The sequence below is a fragment of the Lichenostomus cassidix genome, chromosome 2 (assembly GCF_008360975.1).
Source record: "Lichenostomus cassidix isolate B80296 chromosome 2, HeHo_3.0, whole genome shotgun sequence".
NCBI lineage: Eukaryota > Metazoa > Chordata > Aves > Passeriformes > Meliphagidae > Lichenostomus > Lichenostomus cassidix.
Window position 1 is genome coordinate 109,587,417 of NC_139482.1, and position 21,222 is coordinate 109,608,638.

General features: G+C 42.4%; 1 protein-coding gene across 22 annotated transcripts in view; it reads left to right on the top strand.

The window, feature by feature from the left end:
* Nucleotides 1–3,715, top strand: part of DTNA (dystrobrevin alpha) — a 220,283-nt gene extending 216,568 nt beyond the window's left edge. For 18 of the 22 annotated variants that reach the window (XM_085052775.1, XM_085052776.1, XM_085052774.1 and 15 more), the window contains one exon: nucleotides 163–3,715. In XM_085052775.1, the coding sequence (XP_084908901.1) occupies nucleotides 163–318 (156 nt within the window). In that variant the 3' untranslated portion in view covers nucleotides 319–3,715. The remainder of the gene's footprint in view (nucleotides 1–162) is intronic. The other 4 variants (XM_085052786.1, XM_085052788.1, XM_085052796.1 and 1 more) reach the window with 1 other exon arrangement.
* The last annotated feature ends 17,507 nt before the right edge of the window (nucleotides 3,716–21,222 follow it).

Here is a 21,222-nt window from a genome sequence, read left to right on the forward strand (position 1 = left end):
TTTTCCTTTTTTAACTCCCTGAGGGATAACCAGAGGAATTGGCCAGCTCCTCCTTATTTCTCTCAATAAAGAGCAGTCGGGGGCTTTATTTGTTTTGCCTGTGTGGGTGCAGCATCTTAAACCAGCACTCTTTAAAAACCTTCCATAAACGTTTCTCAACAGGGAAGCTGCAGTCAGACAGACAACGAAAGCTACGTAAGAACTGATGATGAGGAGAGCTGCTTTCGGACAGACGATGAAGAAAACTCAGCTGCAAACTTCACGGAAGAGTGGAACCAAGAGGTGCAGCGTCTCTTGACAAAAAAATCACATAACTGAGTTCCGAGGACTGTAGCACAGTACTTTTGTTCTAAGAGTTGTAGTTTGTAGATGTGTGTTTTTTGACGACAAGACTTTTGTTTAAAGCTAACTTATATTAGCTACATCTTCTGTAACATGGCTCATTACCGGCGAAGCAAACAGACTGACGTTCGTGCCGCTGTCACACACGGCGGTGCTGTTAATAACTCACGTAAACCCTTTGCACATGATATTGAACCTGTTCAGTTTACAATGACAATACTGTTTATAGTTAGAGATTTGATTTCTGAATACTTTGAGATTTTAGTAGATCGGTTTACTATACACTGTACATTTTTTTCCACGGAAGAAATAAAAAGCGACAATTATGCATTTAACACTGAATGATTATGCTCCTGAGTGTATATATCTAGTAGCCCAAAAAACAAAGTACCAGACTATATTTGCAATTTGTTTGCAAGTCTTTAAATTAAGGCTTATACAAAATGTACTAAAATAATAATAATAATAATATAATTAATAATAATAATAAACTTCTCTAAGTTAGGGCTAATGTGTAACTTAGGAATGTTTCTTTCAAAATAATCTAACAAATCAGCCATAGAAGTTAGTGTAAATATTTTTTTTCCAAATAGATATCATATACAAAAGGTGACATTCAAATGATATAGAATCTAGTTTTTAAATCAGCACAGATCTTCTTAAAACTGTGAACTATGTTTTGAAATACTCGTTGCTAAAGCTGTTTATAAACCACAGGTGCCATAAGATCCCTGAACTGACTGATGTTACGTATAATCCTCCATGGTATTGTTTCATTGATGTTTTAGCTTTAGTAAGCATGTGTTCAACAAACCAGCTCTTTCCATCACTCTGCCCCTCCTCTTCCTCCCTGCCCCTTTCCATTATGTTATTTTCGAGGCCTTCAGCTTTAAATGTACAGGCTTAAAGTGCGCTTGCAACTGTTTTCTTTTGATTTCCGAATGTGTACTGCCTTAGCCAGCCACCAGATGTTCTGCATGCCCTCTTGGAAATGTGTGGTGAGACTCTTTCAGAGCTGGATGGAGAAATAGCGACCAGTGAAAAGCACAAGAAGAGCAGTGGATTTTTTCGAAAGGACAGGCATACAGTTACAGAATTGGAGTTTCGTCCGGTTTAGTACTTTTCCAGTATCAAGGCATTTCGGGAGAAAGGGGACTGATTTGGCCATTAGGCAGGGTTAGGCAGTGAGGCTGCTGGCTAAAAAGCATTTGCTCTGCTGTGACTACAAACCTACAGATACTCCTGAGCAGGCATTGACACAAACTAGCATCAGTGTGCTCCCCAGAGCACCCTGCTCTGAAACAAAGGTGACACCTCTGTGGCACATGGCAATGCCTTGCAGAGGAACCAGAGCCAGGCCAGGGACAGCTGGAGCAGCAGCCAGGCAGGGACACCAGGAGTGCTCCATGCTGGCCACCCAGCCCTCCTGAGCTGAGCAGTGTGTGAGCTCAGGGTCACCTCTGTGCCAAGGAAACTTTACTGCCCTAGTACATGCTGGGCTTCCAGTACCTGGCTGACCTGAAGTGACACTGTCTAACAGCCCTGGAAACAGTGGTGTTTCATACAGATATTTCACACCAGCACAGTTTGCCTACAGCAAGTGATGAGATACCCATCTAAAGCAGGTTAACATGGCTTGTCTGTCCTTGCTTTCATGGTGATGTGGATGTGTGCTGCCGTGTTCACGTGAGATTGCTATGTAGCTCGACCCAGTAAGTCCACTTGTTTGCATGTGTTCTCCAGGCTCGTGGCTGTTTCCCTGGGCACTATGTGTTAGGGAATGATTATCTGTATGAAAGAGCTGCTGCCATTTTTCACTTTCATGTCATTTTATTGTGTATGCAGATCTCTTGTCTGTATATCCTTGCGTATCTTGGCTTGCTCTCAGACATCCAAATGCGTGCTAAGGGATCCAGATATCTTCATAAAAGCTTTTTATTTTTGCAATCACTGGTCTTTGCTCCTGGAGTATGTGCCATCCTGGCAAGGCAGGCACCATATCCTCCACTGTTCCCTCCTCCGACCTCCTCTCAGGAATGAGTTAGCCTCCACTAGTGCCTAGCACTCCATGTTTTAAGCTACTCCAGTGAACCTGTAGACAGTGCTGTCAGCTCAGGATTCCAGGCAAGCATTTCCTGAGCAGGGAGAAAACAAGCTAGAACACAGCTACGTGCAATGGCTCATTAATTCAACCCATGTCATGTTTAACTGTACCCAAAGTAATAGATCCCTCTCATCACCTTACTGTCTGCGTGCTCATTATCACCATGCTTAAAATAGATGCAGTAGACTAAATCCATTGCAAGAGCTTCCAAACTAGGAATAAGAACTGAAGTTGACTAATCAAGCACCTTTCTTTTAGGCTGGTGTCAACAAGGTGATCCCTTAGAGTTGGAGTTCTGGGTCCCTTATGCCTTGGAGCTCTGAGATGAAGCACCTCTTACTTAGCTCTCAAAATGTCTATTTTAAGCATATTCCAACTGTTAAGCTGGCTGCATTTTTGCCCAGCTGGTCTTTGTCTGTTTGTTGAATATTATTTTGGTTGTGGTTTGCGGTCATTAAAACAAACAGAGTTACTGAAGAGGTCCCTGGTATGGCCCTTTTCTTAACTACCAATGGCCCACCACAGCAGTCAAAACTCCGGGTGGTTTTGCTGTCACTGGAGGAAAACCAGTGGTTTGGAATCAGGAGACAGGGATGTGAAGCTGTATAGGGTCCTTGAATGTCCAAAGCGAAGGTGGAGAATGGGTTGTCTGTAAGTAGTAATGTTAACTAAACTGCATAAAAAGGTGTGTGGCCTTTGTTGTGATATAATATGTATTTTCTTATATGCATGAGCCAAATCGTTGCATCATAATTTATCATAAGTGTGTCCACCTTTACTTTCAGTCATCATCTTCTCCCATCCTTATTAGTTTTTGGCAATTACTGTAGATAGACCTTGTAAATATTGCAACCCCGGGTTGCTGTAATCACATTGGTTCAATTCAGCAGACGGAGCTGCGAACAACAAGCACTCCACTGTGTCCTGAAGAATAAAGGGCATTTTTACCTTTGAACCAAAAAAAAAAGAAAAAAAAAAAGTATGAAGAGTTACATCTTGAGGCTACTAACTGTAACGCATTTTTAAAACTACTGTACTTGACACCACTTGAGACAGATACAGAGACACTAAAGATGTCACGATATTCATTGGTATTGTAACAGAACTGCTATTGTATGGGGTTTTTGTATTGCTGTTAAGTATTGTTTTGTGTGTGTGTGTTGGAACCTACTGGGGACATGTTATATTTTGAAGTGATTAAACTATTTAATTGTGTGTCTATATTTTGGAATGGAATTATTTCTTCATTAAAAAGATTTTTAAAAGGAATTTATGGAGCATCATGTTTGTGGCTTATTTTGGTTTTGGATGTCCTGTTCCCTGGAGCCCAAGCAGCATTTTTTTTCATTAGGGAAGGGAAGTGTCCCTGTGGTGTAGCAAGTAGTCTTTGCTTCATCCTCACTGTCTTCTCCACTACTTCACAAGAGAACTCCTTCCACCGCCTTCCACAGTGCTTTGAACATGGTACCGAGCAGCAGCTGCTTTCAGTGGCCCAAGCATTTTCTTCTTTCTTCCTTTCTTAATTCTCCATGTCTTTAGCAGTTTCACAACCTGAAAATGCAGTTCTTCATCGGTAAAACCCCTGCCCCTGTATCCAATTCACAGCAATGAAAATGACCATAAGGAGACATCAGGCCTGACAAGGTGTCTGGTACAGACCTATAAGAGGGTACCTGGTCTTCAGGAGCCTAAACTATCTGAATAGAGTAATTTTTTCTTACCCACTGTTTCTCTGGCCTTAGAAGGAACAAAACATTGGAACAGGCGCATTTGAATGGCTTTACGGTACACAGTCACACATTCTTATATTGCAGAAGGACATGAAGTCTTTGTTTTTCCAATTACACTTGTAAGATGTCTTTCCACATAGTTGTTGGTAATTGCAACTGGTTGCTAACCTAAAAGAGCATGGAGTTGCAAAGCAAAAGCTTGGACTTAAAGCAGCAAGTTTGTGTTCTGATGCAGTGCTTGGGGCTACTTCATCAGGACATAGCAACTTCTGAAGGCAGTGCCCAGTGGTGCTGCTGGATGTGATGGCAGCCCTTCCCAGCAGATGCACTGCTGCTGCTGTCCCAGAGCATCCCTGGCATCCAAAATGTCTCCAGCTGTGCACACAACACTGTTAGTTGGCCAGTGAGTTACACCAGGGAGAGGTCTGATAGAAGGAAAGCAGTAGCAATGCACCAAAAATATTCTCCATCTACTTACTAGATATCCCGGTGGGTTGGGAAGCAGATAAAGCCCAGTCTGCTGCCTCCTGACTGCTGTGGTAACCTATAAATCACCAGGGTTTATTTGCCTTAATTCCCCTGTCTACATGTTGATGTTCTTCAATAAAGATGATCATTTTACACTGTGAATTACTTGCCAGATCTGCTGAACTTTGCCTCCACAATCGCAGTCCAAATTCATATCCACAAGATTGTAATGTATGATGACATATCATCAGCTCATGGGGATAACTCTGTTTTATCCATGCATAATCCCGAATTGTTGTATTGCTTCCTAACCCACAATCAAGTCTGTGGCCCTTGGGGAACAAAGGAGCCAGTGAAAACTAATTTAGAGCCAAGGACTGTTTTTCTCCTTGCCTCGTGGTTACTCTAGCTGCTTTTTGCTGCCCGCAAGGAAAACAGACTCATATAGGAGGAAATAAATTAGTTTCATTTGCAAAAGGATATAAAATAGTAAATAAAATAAAACATTTTTAAAATAAAATAATATAAAATAATATAAAATAAAATAAAATAATATAAAATAAAATAATATAAAATGTGTTTTTTAGATATGGGTAGTCAGCTCCTTGGCTGCATCAGCACTGAATTAGGGGACTAAAAGCATCTAGAACTTTCTGAAAACACCTGAGAGTTTCATTCAGCAGCAGATAATTCTACGGCTGCTCTTCCAAAAGTTGCTTAGGTCTGTTGCTCAGCAGTTGTATATTCCCTTGCAAGCAGCCCTTAGGTCTGGGTGAAACTTTTAAGAGACTATCGCAGGAATATGAAGCCAAATTTATCAGAGAAATACAATACGTTGGGTAGGAAGAGCAATCTCTATTGTTCCATAAAGAAAAAATGCGTTGAAGAATTTCATATGCCTCAGGATCATCCTGTCTAATACCCGAGATAATCCACAGATTAAGGATTCTGCTTTGCTTTCTCCTGAGTGATTGCCACCAGTTGAGTTGCCTATGGATTAGGTCAGCTCTCCCAAGCTGCCAGCACTGCACCAACAACCCTTTGGCTGCAGCAAAGCAGCAGAATTAGGCTGCACCTTTCCCCACCTTCCCATTCCCCAAAGAACAGGTTCTAAACTGGAGTAAGTTTTTCTGAGGCCCCACAACTCAAGCTTTCTAAAAAAGCTGCTTTGGACAAGCAACTTCCTAGGACAAGGCTGAGGGATGTGCACAGGGGAGGAGGGGAATTGTGCAGCCACATCATGCAAACTCTAATATAAGATGGTTAATGCAGCTTGGCGATAATAAAGACCAAAGAGGTCATAGGAAAGAGTAGTTGCTTTTCTGTGTCTTGGTAGGAAATGAAGGAGGCCCTGGTGCATTTTGTCATTGGTATGTGATGCTGCAGAATGTAGTTTGCTATTTAATGCAACATAATTTACTACTAGCAAATTAATTTCCTCATGACTTGCATTTTTTACATGGCACTCAGCAGTGGCCAGATGGCAGATGTGTCAGGCCTGCTGCTCGTTATGCTAATTGTCAGCCATAAAGCTGCCCAGTTAACACTTCTCCCCTCCTTGCTACAACCCAGCATTGCCTGCAGCCAGCAGGCTCATTCAGAGAAGAGGCACCCTCCAGGTGCATGTTTTGACTGATTTTCTTGTTACTGATCAGTTCAGTTTTGGTCCCTTTTGGTACATTCCTGTCAAAAAAAATAGTGGGTCAGACTCGTTTCCACTATGGGGATGTGTCTGTGCACAGAAGCATTTCTCAGCCTTTGGTCTTTGCAGCCCCCAGATCCCTGCAAGCCTCCACTAACCCCAGCCTGGGGTGCAAGAGCATCCATCCTGCTGCTCCTCCCTCCACCACGTGCACCTCAGGACGATTTCAGACAGGAGGCTACTCCTGGCCTGCACCAATGCCTCTCCTTATGTTTTTTGGTTTTGGTGGTGCTGTTCAGCACCACCTCATGGAGCAGGGGCTGCTGCTCACCCGGGAAGGAAGTTTCTCACCACTGCCTTCCTGTCCCACTCCCCACAGGAGCTGCTACAGGGCCCAGACTGAGTTTTTCCTGCGTGGGAGTCCTTGCTCAGGTCAAAAAGTTCATTTTGGAAATCCAAAATCCTTCCCTGGTTTCACCAAACAACCAAATGCATTTGTATTCCCATGGCCCACAGTTACCTCCCCTCCTGCACCCTTCAGTGGTGCCTAGTCCAGTTACACTCCTTTTGGGGGGATTTTCTGGGGGGTTTCTTGTTTGGTGTTTTTTGTTTGTTTTGGGGATTTTTTTGCTATGAGTAGAAATCGGGTGCTTAATAGGTCTCTGCACTTCTTTAACATCTGCCTTCATGTGAAAAAGCAAGAGATTTCATGCTCTGTAAGAAGCACTTTCATCATCATATTCATTATGCAGGTGCAATTAAACTTAGAAATCCCCCCAAGAGACCTCAGCTCTGACAATCAACCCTATTGTCCTTTCCACAAAGTAGAAAAGTTGTGTTTTAGTGCTTTCAAACAGCACCAAGTGCTCTCTAGGATGTTTTCCATTTGCCACCTATATAATTGCACCCTCGCTCTCAGCTCATTTGCCCAGAGACCCTCAGAGCCCCCAAGCCCCTGGCAAACAGGGGGGCTCAAAACCTGTTTGTTTAAGCTGAAAGGCTGATCCTGAAGTTAGTGCAGATGGTAATTAGTACTTGAGGGAGTGCTGTTTCCAGGGAATCCTCTCATCACTCGCTCTGAGTCATGCACTTGGTGGAGGACACTTCACCAGAAACACATTTTCTGCTACTTTTGGATCTAAGCTCTCACAAATTAATTAATTGAGTTCATGTATAAATGCAAGAAGGAGGAATGCAGAACACTTATGTAAGGTCGCAGCCGTGAGAAATGTATGCAGACAGACACCTGTTAGCCAATTAAAAACCGGGTTTATAGAGGTTGTACAAAGTCTGCACAGCCCTAGTATTGATTGTTTGTCTGGCAAAGCGATAATCAACAGAAAAATTAACTGGGTTTGACTGCAAGTTGGGATTGCCGAGGCTGATGGTGCCCGGAAGCAGGAAAATTAAACTGCTTTATGTTTAGCTGGGGATGCCTCACTTAACCCAAAGGGAGCAAACCCGGAGGACTAAAACCAAATGAAAACCAGATGACTGGTTGAGTAGCTATTCAGTGGCCAGCTACTGCTTTCCTCGGGAAGCAATTCATTATTGCCCTTCCATTTTGCACTGCTGGGAGTGAAACATCTCATCTGCTCAGCCAACACTGCCGAGTGGCAGGTGCTTTTCCTGCTGCAAGGACACAGCAGCCTCGGTCCTGCCACGGCTGGGCCATTAGGTACAGCTGAGGTACAGCAGGCAGAAATTTGCCCTAATAGCTCTCTCGAGTTGGTAGCAGGACTGCATCTGGTCAGCTCTTTAGTAAAATGTGATGAATAACCATGGAGTGTTTTCTCTGGCAGCTGAAATCTTTTCCAAGATGGAAATAATGTTTATGTATTTAGCCACCTAGCAGATGAGACAGAAAAACTGGTGGCCTTGCCCAGAAAGTGTGAGCCAGGCTAATTCTGGGGTGAGGTTTGCCACCAAGTTGTGTGATAATTCAGAAAGCAAGAACCCCTGTGTCAGATCCTTCCCCTATCCTTTGCTATAGACTGCCTGTACTAGTATCTATAATATTTATTGTCTCACCTCTGAATATAGAACTTGGCTAACACTTTAAAAAAGAGCTGGGAAAGGCAAGGCTTGAGTTGTGTTGAGTATCTGCGTCATGCGCTGTTGCCTAGGTAGCTACATCTAACATTCAGGGACTTGTTTCTAGGAATTATGAGCTAGAGAGATAAATAAGCTCTTTTAAGGATGCAGAAGACTTGAATTTGGTTTGCTATATTTGCTTGTTGTGCTAATTTAGGCATTCATGGTCTGATGATGACCTAGAAATGGAGATGCCCTGAGGAAGTGTTTGCCTTGCTCCCCTCAGGCAGCTCTGTGTGCCCAGCCCTGGCATGGACACAAACATGCACACACACCCCAAGGAGATTGCTCTTGCTGAGTGAAGAAAAGAGTGACATTCCAAATTGATCAGGGTGAGTCAAGAAGTTATCCTCTCCAATTTACATGGATCAGGCTGCTCTCATTTTCACTGTACCAGAGGACTAACCCCTACCAGGTAAAGGTGAGAGCTGCACTGCCTGTGTCCTCATGCCAGCCACTGCTGGCCATTCCCTGCTAGATGTGGTATCCATCCCGATCCCAAGAGCTGCCTTTCCTTGCCTCACAACTCAGCCACCAGCTTTGCTTTTGTGAGATCCCACTGGTGGGAGGGTTCTGATTTTATTGCACAGTGACCACCCAACCTTCTGCCCTTGGTTTTGTGCCTTCAGAGCGTACAGATACTGCAGTGCAAGTCAGGGTCCCACCATGCCAAGCACAGGCAGGTGTCTCTCCCCCTCCAGAGAGGGGATGCTCCAGGAAGGATGCATGAAGGAAGTACAAAAAGTTGAGGTGACAGGGTTGTTCACCTACTAACATGAAGTATCAGTAGACATAAGTGGTTAGCCTCAGGCCAATTAACCTCTAAGGTGCCAAGACAGTGGCTCTTTGGAGTGTCAGCAAAGTGTGCTTGCCCATCAGCCTCCTCTGACTGAAGCAGCATTAGTGCAGCTCCCCTAATCCAAACAGAACATTTCTCAAAGGACACAGTAGTAATGAAAATTTTTATTCTTCGTGGCTAATTAATGCATTTCATCACCATTTAGTGATACCACAGATGTAACTCCAGGAAAACCTATTTTCAGTACACTCTATGTCTATAGAGCTATTCAAGCTTGCTCCAGAATTTCTGAGCTGACTTCTAGCAAGTTTAGCCTAATCCAGCACCTCCCCTCATCTAATTTCCCACAGAGACATGTGGACTTGTCTTTAGCTGCATAAACCTAATTATGCTCCCACAGCCCCAAACCTGACAACTAAATTACTGTTACAGAATACTTACAGAACAAAGCTTAACCAGAAGCATCACAGCTTGATTTGTTGGACCAGCAGTCTCAAAAGAGGGATTGTTATGCAAATCTAATTTGGAAATCATTAGCAAGAGCGATGCCATGGAACAGAATCCTTTTATTTTTTAAAGGGATTCCACCTTATTATAACCACATTCAGTTTCTGGTTTCATTAGCATAAATAGATTGCAGGAATATGAAGTATGTTTTGTACCATAGATGGGTTTTTGAAGCTTAAGTCTTGCTTATATGTTGTAGTCCTAAAAGAGGTCTTAATTATTCTTAAAAATCCAACCTCAATTGTAAGTGAAATTTTTTCCCCCTGTAGAGCTGCAAAATTGTTGTTCTGGAAGCACTTGTTTTCAGCAGAAAGTTGGCAGTGTTACTAAATTAACTCACACTCTGAAAATTAAAGGTACCCACCCATGCCAGTCCTAGTCTGTACCTTGCTCCATCCAGTGTCATTTCTCCTGTTTTTGCTGCCTGACATAAACCCACAATCCATGAAGATCTGCCGCTACACAGGGGTGATATAACATAATCATGGAAGAAATCATCTCTGCATAGTTGGGACTTCATTTGTATGGCTATATTTCATGGATTCAAGCACCAATATACTTTCCAGCTACAGAGAGGTAGATAAAAGTCTTGGAAACCAGAGCAAGGACTTATAGAAGGTGTAAGTCTTCTTTATGTCATTTGTTTTATCTGTCAATAGGGGTGAAAGTTTCTATCTTATTTGCGAGTAACACTATTTACACTCTTCTGACATTATTAATACTTGTTTATATGTGACATAGTAAGGCTTGGAAAAATAAATTAATACAAACCAAGTCCTCATAGAAAAATATTGGTCTAATCCATTACCCAGTGACATAAAACAAAGTTCTTACATTTGGAATCATGTAATTGAGGCCAATATGCTGGTCTGTTGGGTTCTAGAATATGGAGAATTTTTCATCTTTTCTTTACATTTCTAAAGAATCTAGGAAGTTACATCCAACAGACACAAAACAGGAAAAAGAGCAGTTGATTTTTACAAACTACAAACCTGCAGACAAGGAAACCAGAGAAAGTTAATGCAAAACCCATTGAAATAAATATAGAAAATGCAGAAAGGCAGGAACATGCATGTATTTTTTCTTACAGTACATCTGTCTTCTAAAAAAAGTCCTCTGCGTTTCCAGTAACAGCTGTATCCTGTTTTTTCCTGCAGAAAAACAGAAATTTAGTAGCAAAGATGTAAAACTAGAAGAATTTTTAAAAAAATGCAGTGAAGTAAAATCAAAAGGCTGGGGTCTATGTGTTGCAGGTAAGGACTTTCCCATAGAAAATACTTGAAGGAATGAAAGAGTTGTGCCACATTTTTCATGACAAACAAACAAAAAAAAAAAAGAGCACAGATTTTTGGCATGACACCACACTTCACATTTTCAACAGCCCTTTTCACGGCATGTAGAGACAATAATCCTGGTGTGATGTGAGCCAAGCCACTGGCATGCAGCAGGATTTTCAGCCATCCCCTCCTTCCACCCTGAAGCTCCAGCTACTGTGCAGCTTGGTGTGAAATCTTGATCCTGTGATCTGCTCTGTGTCCCTCCAGAGCAGGTCTTTGGTGGAAACAGGGGAACTAATGGGCAGTGGGGAATGAGACCAGGAAAGAATGAAAAAACCACTTTGGAATAATTTTGAAGATTTTCCCTGAGTTTTTATGGGCAAATAGTTAATTAGAATATCAAGGATATTTAACATCTTGTCCTTAAGCATAAAGCCATACCTAAAACCCCACTGTTGGCTTACATTTTCAATTTATGACCAAAAAGAATGATTTTTGCTGCTGTTGCTGCATTTCCTCTCCTCCTTCATTCCCTTCAGATCTTTTTTCCAAGGCCTATCCCTGCTCCATGATGTCCTCCTCCAGGCCCTGGTCAATCCACATGACTTGCATTTTGTCCTGGCTTGTCTCACTGGTGGGACATGATTGGGTTGGAGCAGCCTCCTCATGCCCCAGGGACAGTAATCCTATTCCTTCCAGCAGTCAGGAGGTCTGATGTTCTGGTGTCCATGTGCTGCCTTCAGCTTGGTGCTCTATCTGCCTGGAGAGCACCACCATGGACTCTCCAGGAGGATACTCTCCACCCTGGCTCTGGGAAACCTGGTCCTGAGTCACAGCTCTCCTCCCCACAGCAGAGTCTGCTCCTTCTCCAACACAGTTTAACTTATGGCTGAAGTTCAGTGACACTCACAAAACATGGACTGTGACCTCCAAAACAGAGAAGAGGAACTGCTTTTCCCTGTTTCCTTTTGCTCTTACTATGGTTCAGCAAAGGCCTTGACTTCCATACCTTGGAATATTTTGTTCCTTAAGAGTGTCTTTGTTTTCTGCATGAGACATTTACCTCTTGTCTAACCTCAAAAATTCAGGTGTCTGGAAAGCTGGAGAAATTACAGCTTCAGAGAAGCCTCAAGACTAAACAATGGAGTAGGAGAGGAGCTTCCAGGCACCCTGTAAATTCTTCAGGCTGAGACTGTAAACTTGTCCAAGTTCTGTTCATTTGTTTATTTTCTCAAATACCTGCTTTAATGCAGTAGTAAATTAACTTTTTATGGTGCCTTTGTGTATGTTTGTAGCCCACAGCTCTTATTATCACCTTTGTCAGCCAAGGTTCCCAGCTGATCAGCACCTACAAAAGCAGAGAACAGATCTGGCTTCACCACTGTTCTCACAGGGAGACAGTTTTTGTTTTTTCAAGTAATTTGAGCATTTAAAATGCACCAGAAGGAATTATTACAAAGATCCGCAGCCCCTCTTTTAAATTTTTGCTATGGATGGTCACCATTAACATCTATTTTAATGACACTTGCACTAGCTCTGTTTGTTCAATTTTGTACACATGCTTTAGTATGAAAAAATAATGGGTTGTTGTTGTTATTGTTGTTTTTACTATTATTTTTATTTTTAATAATATTAATCTTGTTGCTATTATATTTTATTTTATGGATTTGAAGTTTATTCCGATGAAAACCAGTTGTAAAAGAAAATTTCTTTTTTGGAGAGACACTGGCATAGCTAGAAGGTGAAAAAAACACATATCCAACACAGAGAGAAGGAAGTAGCATTAACTCATTCCAAAGTGAGAGCTTTACAACTACTTTATATACTAAATATTTTAATAAACTGCATTTGAATCCATGCACTCAGTCCAAAACTTCACAGACGTCAGACTCAGGCAGGGTACATGTGCACACATGGCTGGGGAGACGACAGGGGGATGCTCATGTGCTTTCTGCATCTCAGATTTATTTCAGTTTTAAAGACAAAACCCTAATTAACAAAATCAAGTTGCTGTCAAATATGTTCTTTTCTGTTGGTTTCTATTTATAATTCCCACAGGACAGAAATTATGCTGAAGCACAAATTGCAAAATACAAAAATCAAAGCACATTGATTCTACCAGCTCTGCCTGCTCCCCTGAAGAGCTCCTGTGAGAAGGCAGAGCAGGTGTCACCTCTCCCTGCACTTCCCTGGCTGTCACTTGCTTGGAAGGCAGAATGTGGGAGCTGCACATGTGCTGTGCACCACCAGCCAGAGCTATGCTGTTGTAAAGGTTTTCCAGTTCCTGTGGGACTGTCCAAGTCAAGCAAATGCCTAACTGCTCAGTGTTGTTCTATGGGTACATTGCTGCTGGAAAGGGGGATTTGGGGAGCCTGGGCAGTGCTGGGGGCTGTTGACAGGCATGAGGTAACATGCTGACAGCATCATTCCCATCTGCTAATAGCTGTACCTGCCCTGGTGAAGCTGTTGCAGGACACTTGCTAAACCTGCTTATTTTGTTTGTGCATCCACCAAGACTTCCAGAGTCACTTTAGCCACTGTTTTGGAATAACATACCAACTGGTGAGTAAGCAACTAGAACTGTAAGTTATGCATAAGTGAATGGTTTCACCCCTGCTGCTGCTCCTCTGCATAGGAGGTAATGTGCTGCTGTCACATTTTGCAGAGCTCAGCCAAAGATCACAGAGAGCTCCCTGGCCAGTATGCCATCCTCTTACTTACTCAGCAAAATTGCTTTTATACATCTGCCCTGGTCACATTTCTCCTTGCTTAGCTCATACAGAAACCCAAATAAATCTCCCTTGAATCCAAATTCACAGATTCTAGGAACTGGCTCAGTCAGCAATGTCTGTGCTCTTTTCTGCTGGGAACATGCCTGAATTATCCACTTGCCTCCTGGCTCTGCCTGTACAGTCAGAAGCCAGAATAACCCCAACAGCTAAACCCTCAGCAGCTAAATCCCATTGCACTCTTCACTTAATCCTTTACCACAAACCTTCCTGATCCTTGGCTGTCTGAAATGCCTTTACGTGATGCTTCTTAGAAGAAATAACTGTAAAACACATTGGTGAATTCAGGACTGTGACCCCCATACCTCCAGAAGGCAATAAAGAGGCTTATTAATAGCAAACTTGATTGATGGGATGGGAAGGCAGTGTTAAGGAAATTTCTTGTTCATTAGTTGATTAAGAGTTCTAGGAACCACAGATCACACTGTTCTCACTGGGGCTTAGCCAGAGAATGAGATGAAGGTGGTGACATCTGCACTACAAAAAAATTTTATTTCAGTAGTACCTAGATCATTCTTCGTACCAATTATGGAAAGTATTCATATTTCCTAGTAATAGGTGAAATTGCATGGAGTATTCAGTGATACAAAAATTAATAAATGTCATCACCATACCATAAAACCAGATTTCTGCCCCACTTTGCATGGTACTTCCCTGGTGTGGTCATGAGAGTCTTTTGTAATACGAAAGCTAAATGAAGTTCATCCTTACTCTTTATCACACAGATTATGAGATTCTTCATTCATCCATGGGGTCCAGTGCCTCTTCCTTAGGGTACCTGTACCAGGCATGCTCCAACCCTGGTGCCAGACTTCTCCCTTTGCCCCCCCAGACCTGGAGCTCTTGGTCAATAGGGCAAGCAGAAAATCCTTTAGGCCTCTCATCAATCTGAATTTAGCCAAACAGCCCCAAACCCTAGTGTTTCTCTCTATGGCCTCTCGAGACAGGTTCCCTGTATATTTTTAGCATGGGTGATGTGGTTGCACTGTGCCCACTAATTGTTTGTTACCATCTCAGATCCTGGTTCCCCAAAATAAGGAGCAGCAGGTGAAGTTATTGAAGCAAAGGGCAGTCACTTGATTTTGACTGTTTTGAGGATTAGTTATTTTCTCAGCCAGCCTACAATTTTAATTAATCAAAGAGGCAATTTCTTTATTCCTTGTAGAACTACAGCAGGAATGATTTAGCCACTTGTATGCTTTGAACAGTGATTTTTGTCCTGTGAGAGCCCCATGCTCCACCTTGCTGCTGTATCAGCTGCTGTTACAACTACTTTAAGACTTCATTCCCCTGAGGTCTCATGAGGGAGCCTGGTTACCACCTGCACCCCATCATTACAGGTCCTAGGAGATGCCCTGAACCCAAATCTTGGCCTCTGTGTACTCCAGCTTTGCTCCCTTGACACAGTTCCATTTATTTTGCCCTTTGCCCTCAGTTCTCTCTCTGCTGGGGTGACTTGGAGGCAGAAGGGTCAGTTTTGTACAGGCAAAATTAATTAATTAGATCAGTCTCTTGGGGCCTGTTTGGGAGGGAAAAATACCTCCTGGTATTAATTTGCTTCAGTAATGCAAATGATGTATTTCTGGCTCCTCTTCTCAGATGCTGTTTCCAGTCTTTTCACACTTCTAAAAAGGGAATTTACAGTACAGCAAATAGCCCAGGTTTAGCCTGGGAGCTACATCATTAACCTCAGGACTATAGCCAAGATCCAGACTCTCATCCTTTACTGCCTGCAGTAAATAATGCTTTAATTTTTGTATAAAATTCCATCAATGCCAGGTAAAATTCCACATCATGGAGCCTTTCAGAATAATACATCATAGAACTCCTACCATATCCACAAGTCTTATTAGATCCTCCTTCTCAGTGGATCTTTTTTCAGTGGCAGCAGTGGGGTCAGGAAAGCAGCAAGGTGCAGTTGCTGTACAATCCTGCCAGTGTTTCAATATCCACTGCCTTTCACATTGCAGTCAAATGTAAATGTAATGTCCCTTCTTCTGCTTTCTGTTTTTTGCTCAGAAAATGTACTCAGCTTTGAACAGTGAATTTGCAAACTAAACATGGTATGAAATAGGACAGGACCCCACAGATGCTTTTCACAGCTGATGACTTGCACCTGTTTTTAAAAACATTAGTACATAAATGTAAAGACTAACGTAATTTTTAACTATAATAAATAATTTCACTGAAAGAAAACACGTGAATTCTGGGAAAATGTTTGTTTTTTAACTGCTAGGTAGCTGCTCTTATCTATCACAGCTGCATGTCTGCTGAGCATATTAAATGGTAAACCCTTCCTTGGGGTTCACCAAGTTCAAAGTCCTACAGCAGGTGTGACATGCAATAATACTGCAGAGCTTTGGTGTCTGCTGATCCCCAACACACAAACAAAATTGAAATTCAGTTTTATATCTATAAAAAAATTGTCAAACAGCTACTCTGACACATACACCCCGGTCTCTGGCTGACTAAGCCCCACACAAAGTCTGTCTCCTGCATCAGAGAGAACAGAAGAGGTCGATATCAGTACCTCAAACAACTGTCAATTTATAGTAGGCGACATCCATCAGCTAAAATGATTAAGAGATCAGCTTTCCAACCCATGGCCCCAATGGCCAACAAAGATGCAGAGTGCAAGCACTGGTATGACTGCATCTGTCAGGATGTATTAGCTCTGAGAAATCGTTACCCACCCTAGGGAGGAAAATTAGCAAAGAAAACCCCCAATATTAGTCTGAACTGTGTGTAAATGGGGCTTCTAGCAAGGAGGAGGGGGAAACAAAGCAGAGTTTTTCCTTGTTGCTGGGCAGCCATTAACTTTCTACATCTATTGCTCATGAAACTATAAGCAGATCTGTGAGGATAAAGTTCAGGAATTATGAGATTTTTTAAAGAGAGCTCCTTCTGGCCTCCCTAGCCTGCATTTTGTGAGAAGTGGGTTTGGCAAGACTAGGAAGTTTCTTCTCCCTTTTATTTTTGAGGTCATGTTCCCTGAGTGCAGACAACTTTACACTCAAGGGATGCAAGAAACACTAGTAAATCATAAACTAAGAAGGGGGTTCCCTCTTCTGGGTGGTTTTTGTTGTTCTTCTTGTTTTCATTACAAGTTTAGTTACCTACTAAAAGCACATCTCACACAAGAGGTTGCCTCTGGGGAAGCTAGAATGTCTTTAAATGGATAGATATGTAGATATCTATTATCAATATAGATAGGTATGGATGAGGCTTTAGGAATTTTGTTACATCTGAGCTAATCCTTGGTTGCATGTTGTGCTCTACCTAGGTGCATGTGATAATCAGCACAAAGTTGTCTGGGGACAGGGATGTGAGAGGAGGATGGCTTACTGTGTGTGTCTGGGCTTGATAATATTCTGAGCTCATAGGAAGTGTAAAGTTTTCTTAAAAAGGATGGAATTTTTGGCACATGAAGCTGACAGACAAATATATATCTTGTTCTGAAATATCTTGCTCATGTAATTTTCTTTTTCTGTGTTTTAAAAGCAACAACCAAAAAAGTGTGCTGGTTTTGCAATGCTGGTTGTTTTTTTGGGTTTTTTAGGGTATTTTTTTGGTTTTGTTTTGTTTTGTTTTTCCCAAGGGTTACATTAAATATAAACAGTAAGGGAAAATCTATCTAAGTCACATGGTACAAAGGAGGATTCTTTCTACTTGTTGACAGACCAACACAGGGGATGGAAAAAAGCAAGGAGAGGAAAGTCTTTGAAACCAAAGCTTTGCTTTTCCACCCCAGTTGTGTACCAGAATAAAGGCAGAATAAAGGTGTACCTAAGAAAGCAACACATTCAAGAAACACCTGGAGAAAACATCCTGGGACAAATCTTAGTGCTGCTGAATGGGTTTTGCCAGTGAGTTGTATAAGCTCAGGCTTTTCCCAGCTCGCCCCAAGCTGCATTACTGGTTCTGTTGCTGGTCACTGGGACCTCACTGGTCAGGAGGGATGGCCCAGGACACAGGGACTGCAAAAATATTTACCTCTGCCTTGTCAAATGTCTGCAAGCACATCAAGGTTCAAACGCTTGCCACAAATATTAGCATAGATCATCTTCTTTGCTTATTCTCTCTTCCACTACTAACTTAGCCAAGATCCTCTAAGATATTTGCACTTTTCAATAGTTTTCAGAATCTCAGCCATATTAAGTGGCTCTACAACCCTGGCAGGGCCAATCCTGAGCCACAGTCATATCCCCAGAGGACTGGAAAGATGTATCAAGCAACAGTTAAAACCATTTGGACAGTCAAGGTACTCACAGGCAAGGGTTATTCCTGTTTGCTCCAGGTTTCCTGGGTAGCTCTGGATATATCACCAAATCTCCATGTGCAATAACTGCCCATGGCAATTCTCTTTGTTTTCTCTTTTTACAACCTAATTCAAGTATAATTTATGCAATGTAGTATCTAAGGGGCCTCTGACATCTTTCTTTTCCTTCTTCCCTCTTTTAATCTTGTTCCTTTTGCTTTTGTCAACTGTTCTACGCTTTATGCCATAGTGCTTAAACTAGGTTTTAAAAACAAACTCAAAGCTGACACAATTTTTGCACATCATTGCTGTGACCCCTGTTTGCACATTTTTAGAGGTGATTTTGCATTCTGCAACATAAACACAGCTGCACATGTCTAGCAGGAATATTTAGAGAAGATTTTCAGATCAGAAATGGTGGGTAATATAAAAGATCCCCACATGCATGCATGCAAGGTACGTGGGTTGAGCCAAGACTGAATGAAATTTGGGGTTATGTCACAATTTTTAATTCACAACTGAAATGTGAATTTGGGAGATCTTGATGAGAAAGCCAGACTGTGTCCAGCTGCCCTCCACACCCCATTGGCAGCAAAGAAGAGCAGTTCACAGCACTCTGAATACAGTCACATGCCAAGATACAACCTAGAGCATCTTTCCTTCTGAAATTAGGGATGGTTCTGCTGCTTTCATTTATAATTCATGCAAAATTCTCAGACAACAGCAGTTCTGCAAGTGTAAGAGAGTCAATGGAAATGTTCTGAATAAAAGCAAATCAGAAACAGGCCTGGCATAGCTTCCTTTGGCCTTGGAGAGCTCTTCTAGTCATTCTTTTGAGAATGAGTAATGCTGGGCATGGGATCTCCCATTCACCAGTGAGGCTGTGTTGACTGAAAACTCAGAACTGGAGGTTAATCTGAAGCACAGAGCAAACTGAATAAACAGAGCAGTAGTGGTAGATACCGTGAGAACATAAAGTGAAATTTCAAAGCAACAGAGAAAAGTTCAGATTGAGGTGACTTGGTTGCTGAGCATTTGTCTTGTTCCAGCATGCAAGTCTGTAAATAATACAGTGTATTCATACACTGGCATATTTTCAGCCATTGCTGTTTCAGCAAAAAGCAGTTGCAACCTGACGGATATTCATGTGTTTGAAAAGGCCAAGTGCCATGAAGTGACATCAGCCCCAGGGTCTCTCTGGACCTGGTCCATGGATGACTGAAGGCAGAGGAGAATCTTCCACTGCCTTCCAGAAATGTTAGCTCAAGACCTATGGAGATGTGCAACAGAAAGCAACAAGGATCTGTCACCTCAAAGGCAGGAAGCTGGCAGAAGTGTCAAAGAGATTTCATTAGCTGTGTACAGTCAGGTGTTGCATTAACACAAATTGCTGAGGTTTAAAATTATTTGGTAAAAGAAACATGCCTTTGGATGCTCCTGCCGCTCCTGGAACTGAAAATGTGTACGATTTTTTGCCTGTGTTTCAGTATATTTCTTCCACTGCAGTATTTTTATCTCTTTACTCTCTCCCACTGAACTACATACCAAGAGGAGCTGACATTTCACTGCCCAAAAACATAAATCATGGGGTGTCTGGTCTTGTAGCTGCAGAGTGGCTGCAAAGTTGCACATGGAACCATCCCAGTGTTGTTGGCACAGCTATGGACAAGGCAGCAGGCTGTGTCTTGTTGACAGGCTCTCCTGTTCCTTGGACAGAGGGGGGAAAACACACTCAAAAATGAAGAGAATAAGGCTGCCTGTTAGTCCTTTGGCTTCTAGCTGAGTTTTGTTGTACAGGACCATGAAAACAAAGGGAAGGATCAGCCCAAGGGTGAGATGTTAGGACCAACCTCACCCTGACACACAGTGGGAGCAGCTCCCTTCAGGAGCTGTACCCTCCTACTCATTGTCTGGAGGCTTCCCATCCTGGAGTATCTGTTCCCACATTTTGCTGTGTGCTGCTTTTCTGCTCTTTTGGCATCACTTTTGGGATCAGCAAATGAGAAATGTTCAGTTTTTTGGTGCAAAGGAGCAAAATGAGCAAATGTATTTCTGCAAGCTGCAGGAAGGGGTGAAGGTGGAATCACTTTGCTTTCCCCATCACCGTGTGCCCTCTGGCCAGTGCCACTTGGGCTCAGCAGCTGCAGTGCCAGGGCTGGTGGAGCCATGGATTGGCACAGGCAGTGCCATGCAGGAGCAGCCATGGCACAGCAGTGCAGGAATGAGGCTGTGCTGCTTGATCAGCTGTGACAGTGCCAGAGACACTGCTGGCTGCTTCTGATTGACAGCTTCTGCCAGGGCACGGTGAGGCTCAGGGACAGCACAGAAATAGGCTGTGCACACTGGGCTGGCTTTCTGCAGCAGCAGCAGCAGGAGTGGGGCTGTGCAGACACGACTTCCTACGGCTTGTCACCCTGCTTTTGATTAGAATTCTGTCAGGGAGATAGTCATAGATACCAAACCACAGCAAAAATCTGCAAGCATGTGTAGGTGCTGAAATAGGGAGTAGCATGGAAAATGAAAATCCCTGGAGATAGCTTAACAGTCTCAAAGGGAGCAAATATTTTCCTTATAAAACATTGTATAGGAATGCCTTGTGCTACTTGTAATGAAAAATTTATGGTAAACATTTGACCCCTTTTCTCTGCATGGTTTCTCAACAACTAGACTCAATTTTTTATGATTTCCCTTCTTGAAGTAGTCCATAAATGTTTTATATTAACACATTTTGGCCTAGGCATACTCTTGAATGCTGTGTGGCTTTAGTCTGGCATGTTTGCTTACCCTGATTTGATCCGTGTTCCCTCATTGCTCATCTAAACAACAGAAGTTATTTGTCTTCCATACTAGACCAGTGAGCCTGCACAGATGGGAAAATCATTTGTTATTACTTTGCTGAGAGCATACAAGTGACCACGTAAGAGATCCATGTTTCAGATAAGAAGGAATGTATTTATTTCCCCAACATGTTTTTATGCTGTTACAGACCCAAGGAAACCAAAGCACTCCCTGTGTTAAATTAATTCTCACAGAATTCTAGTGTTCTTCTAGCCATATGTTACCTGTAAAAAACCTGGAAGAAAGAGGGCATCAGTGCTATGCCTCAGCTTACACAAACATAATTTGAAGGAAAAACAAAGAACTGAAGACACATTTTGCTATGAGGTCTTCTTCAGCAGTAGTGCCACTCTTCATTTTTCAAAAATGTCATC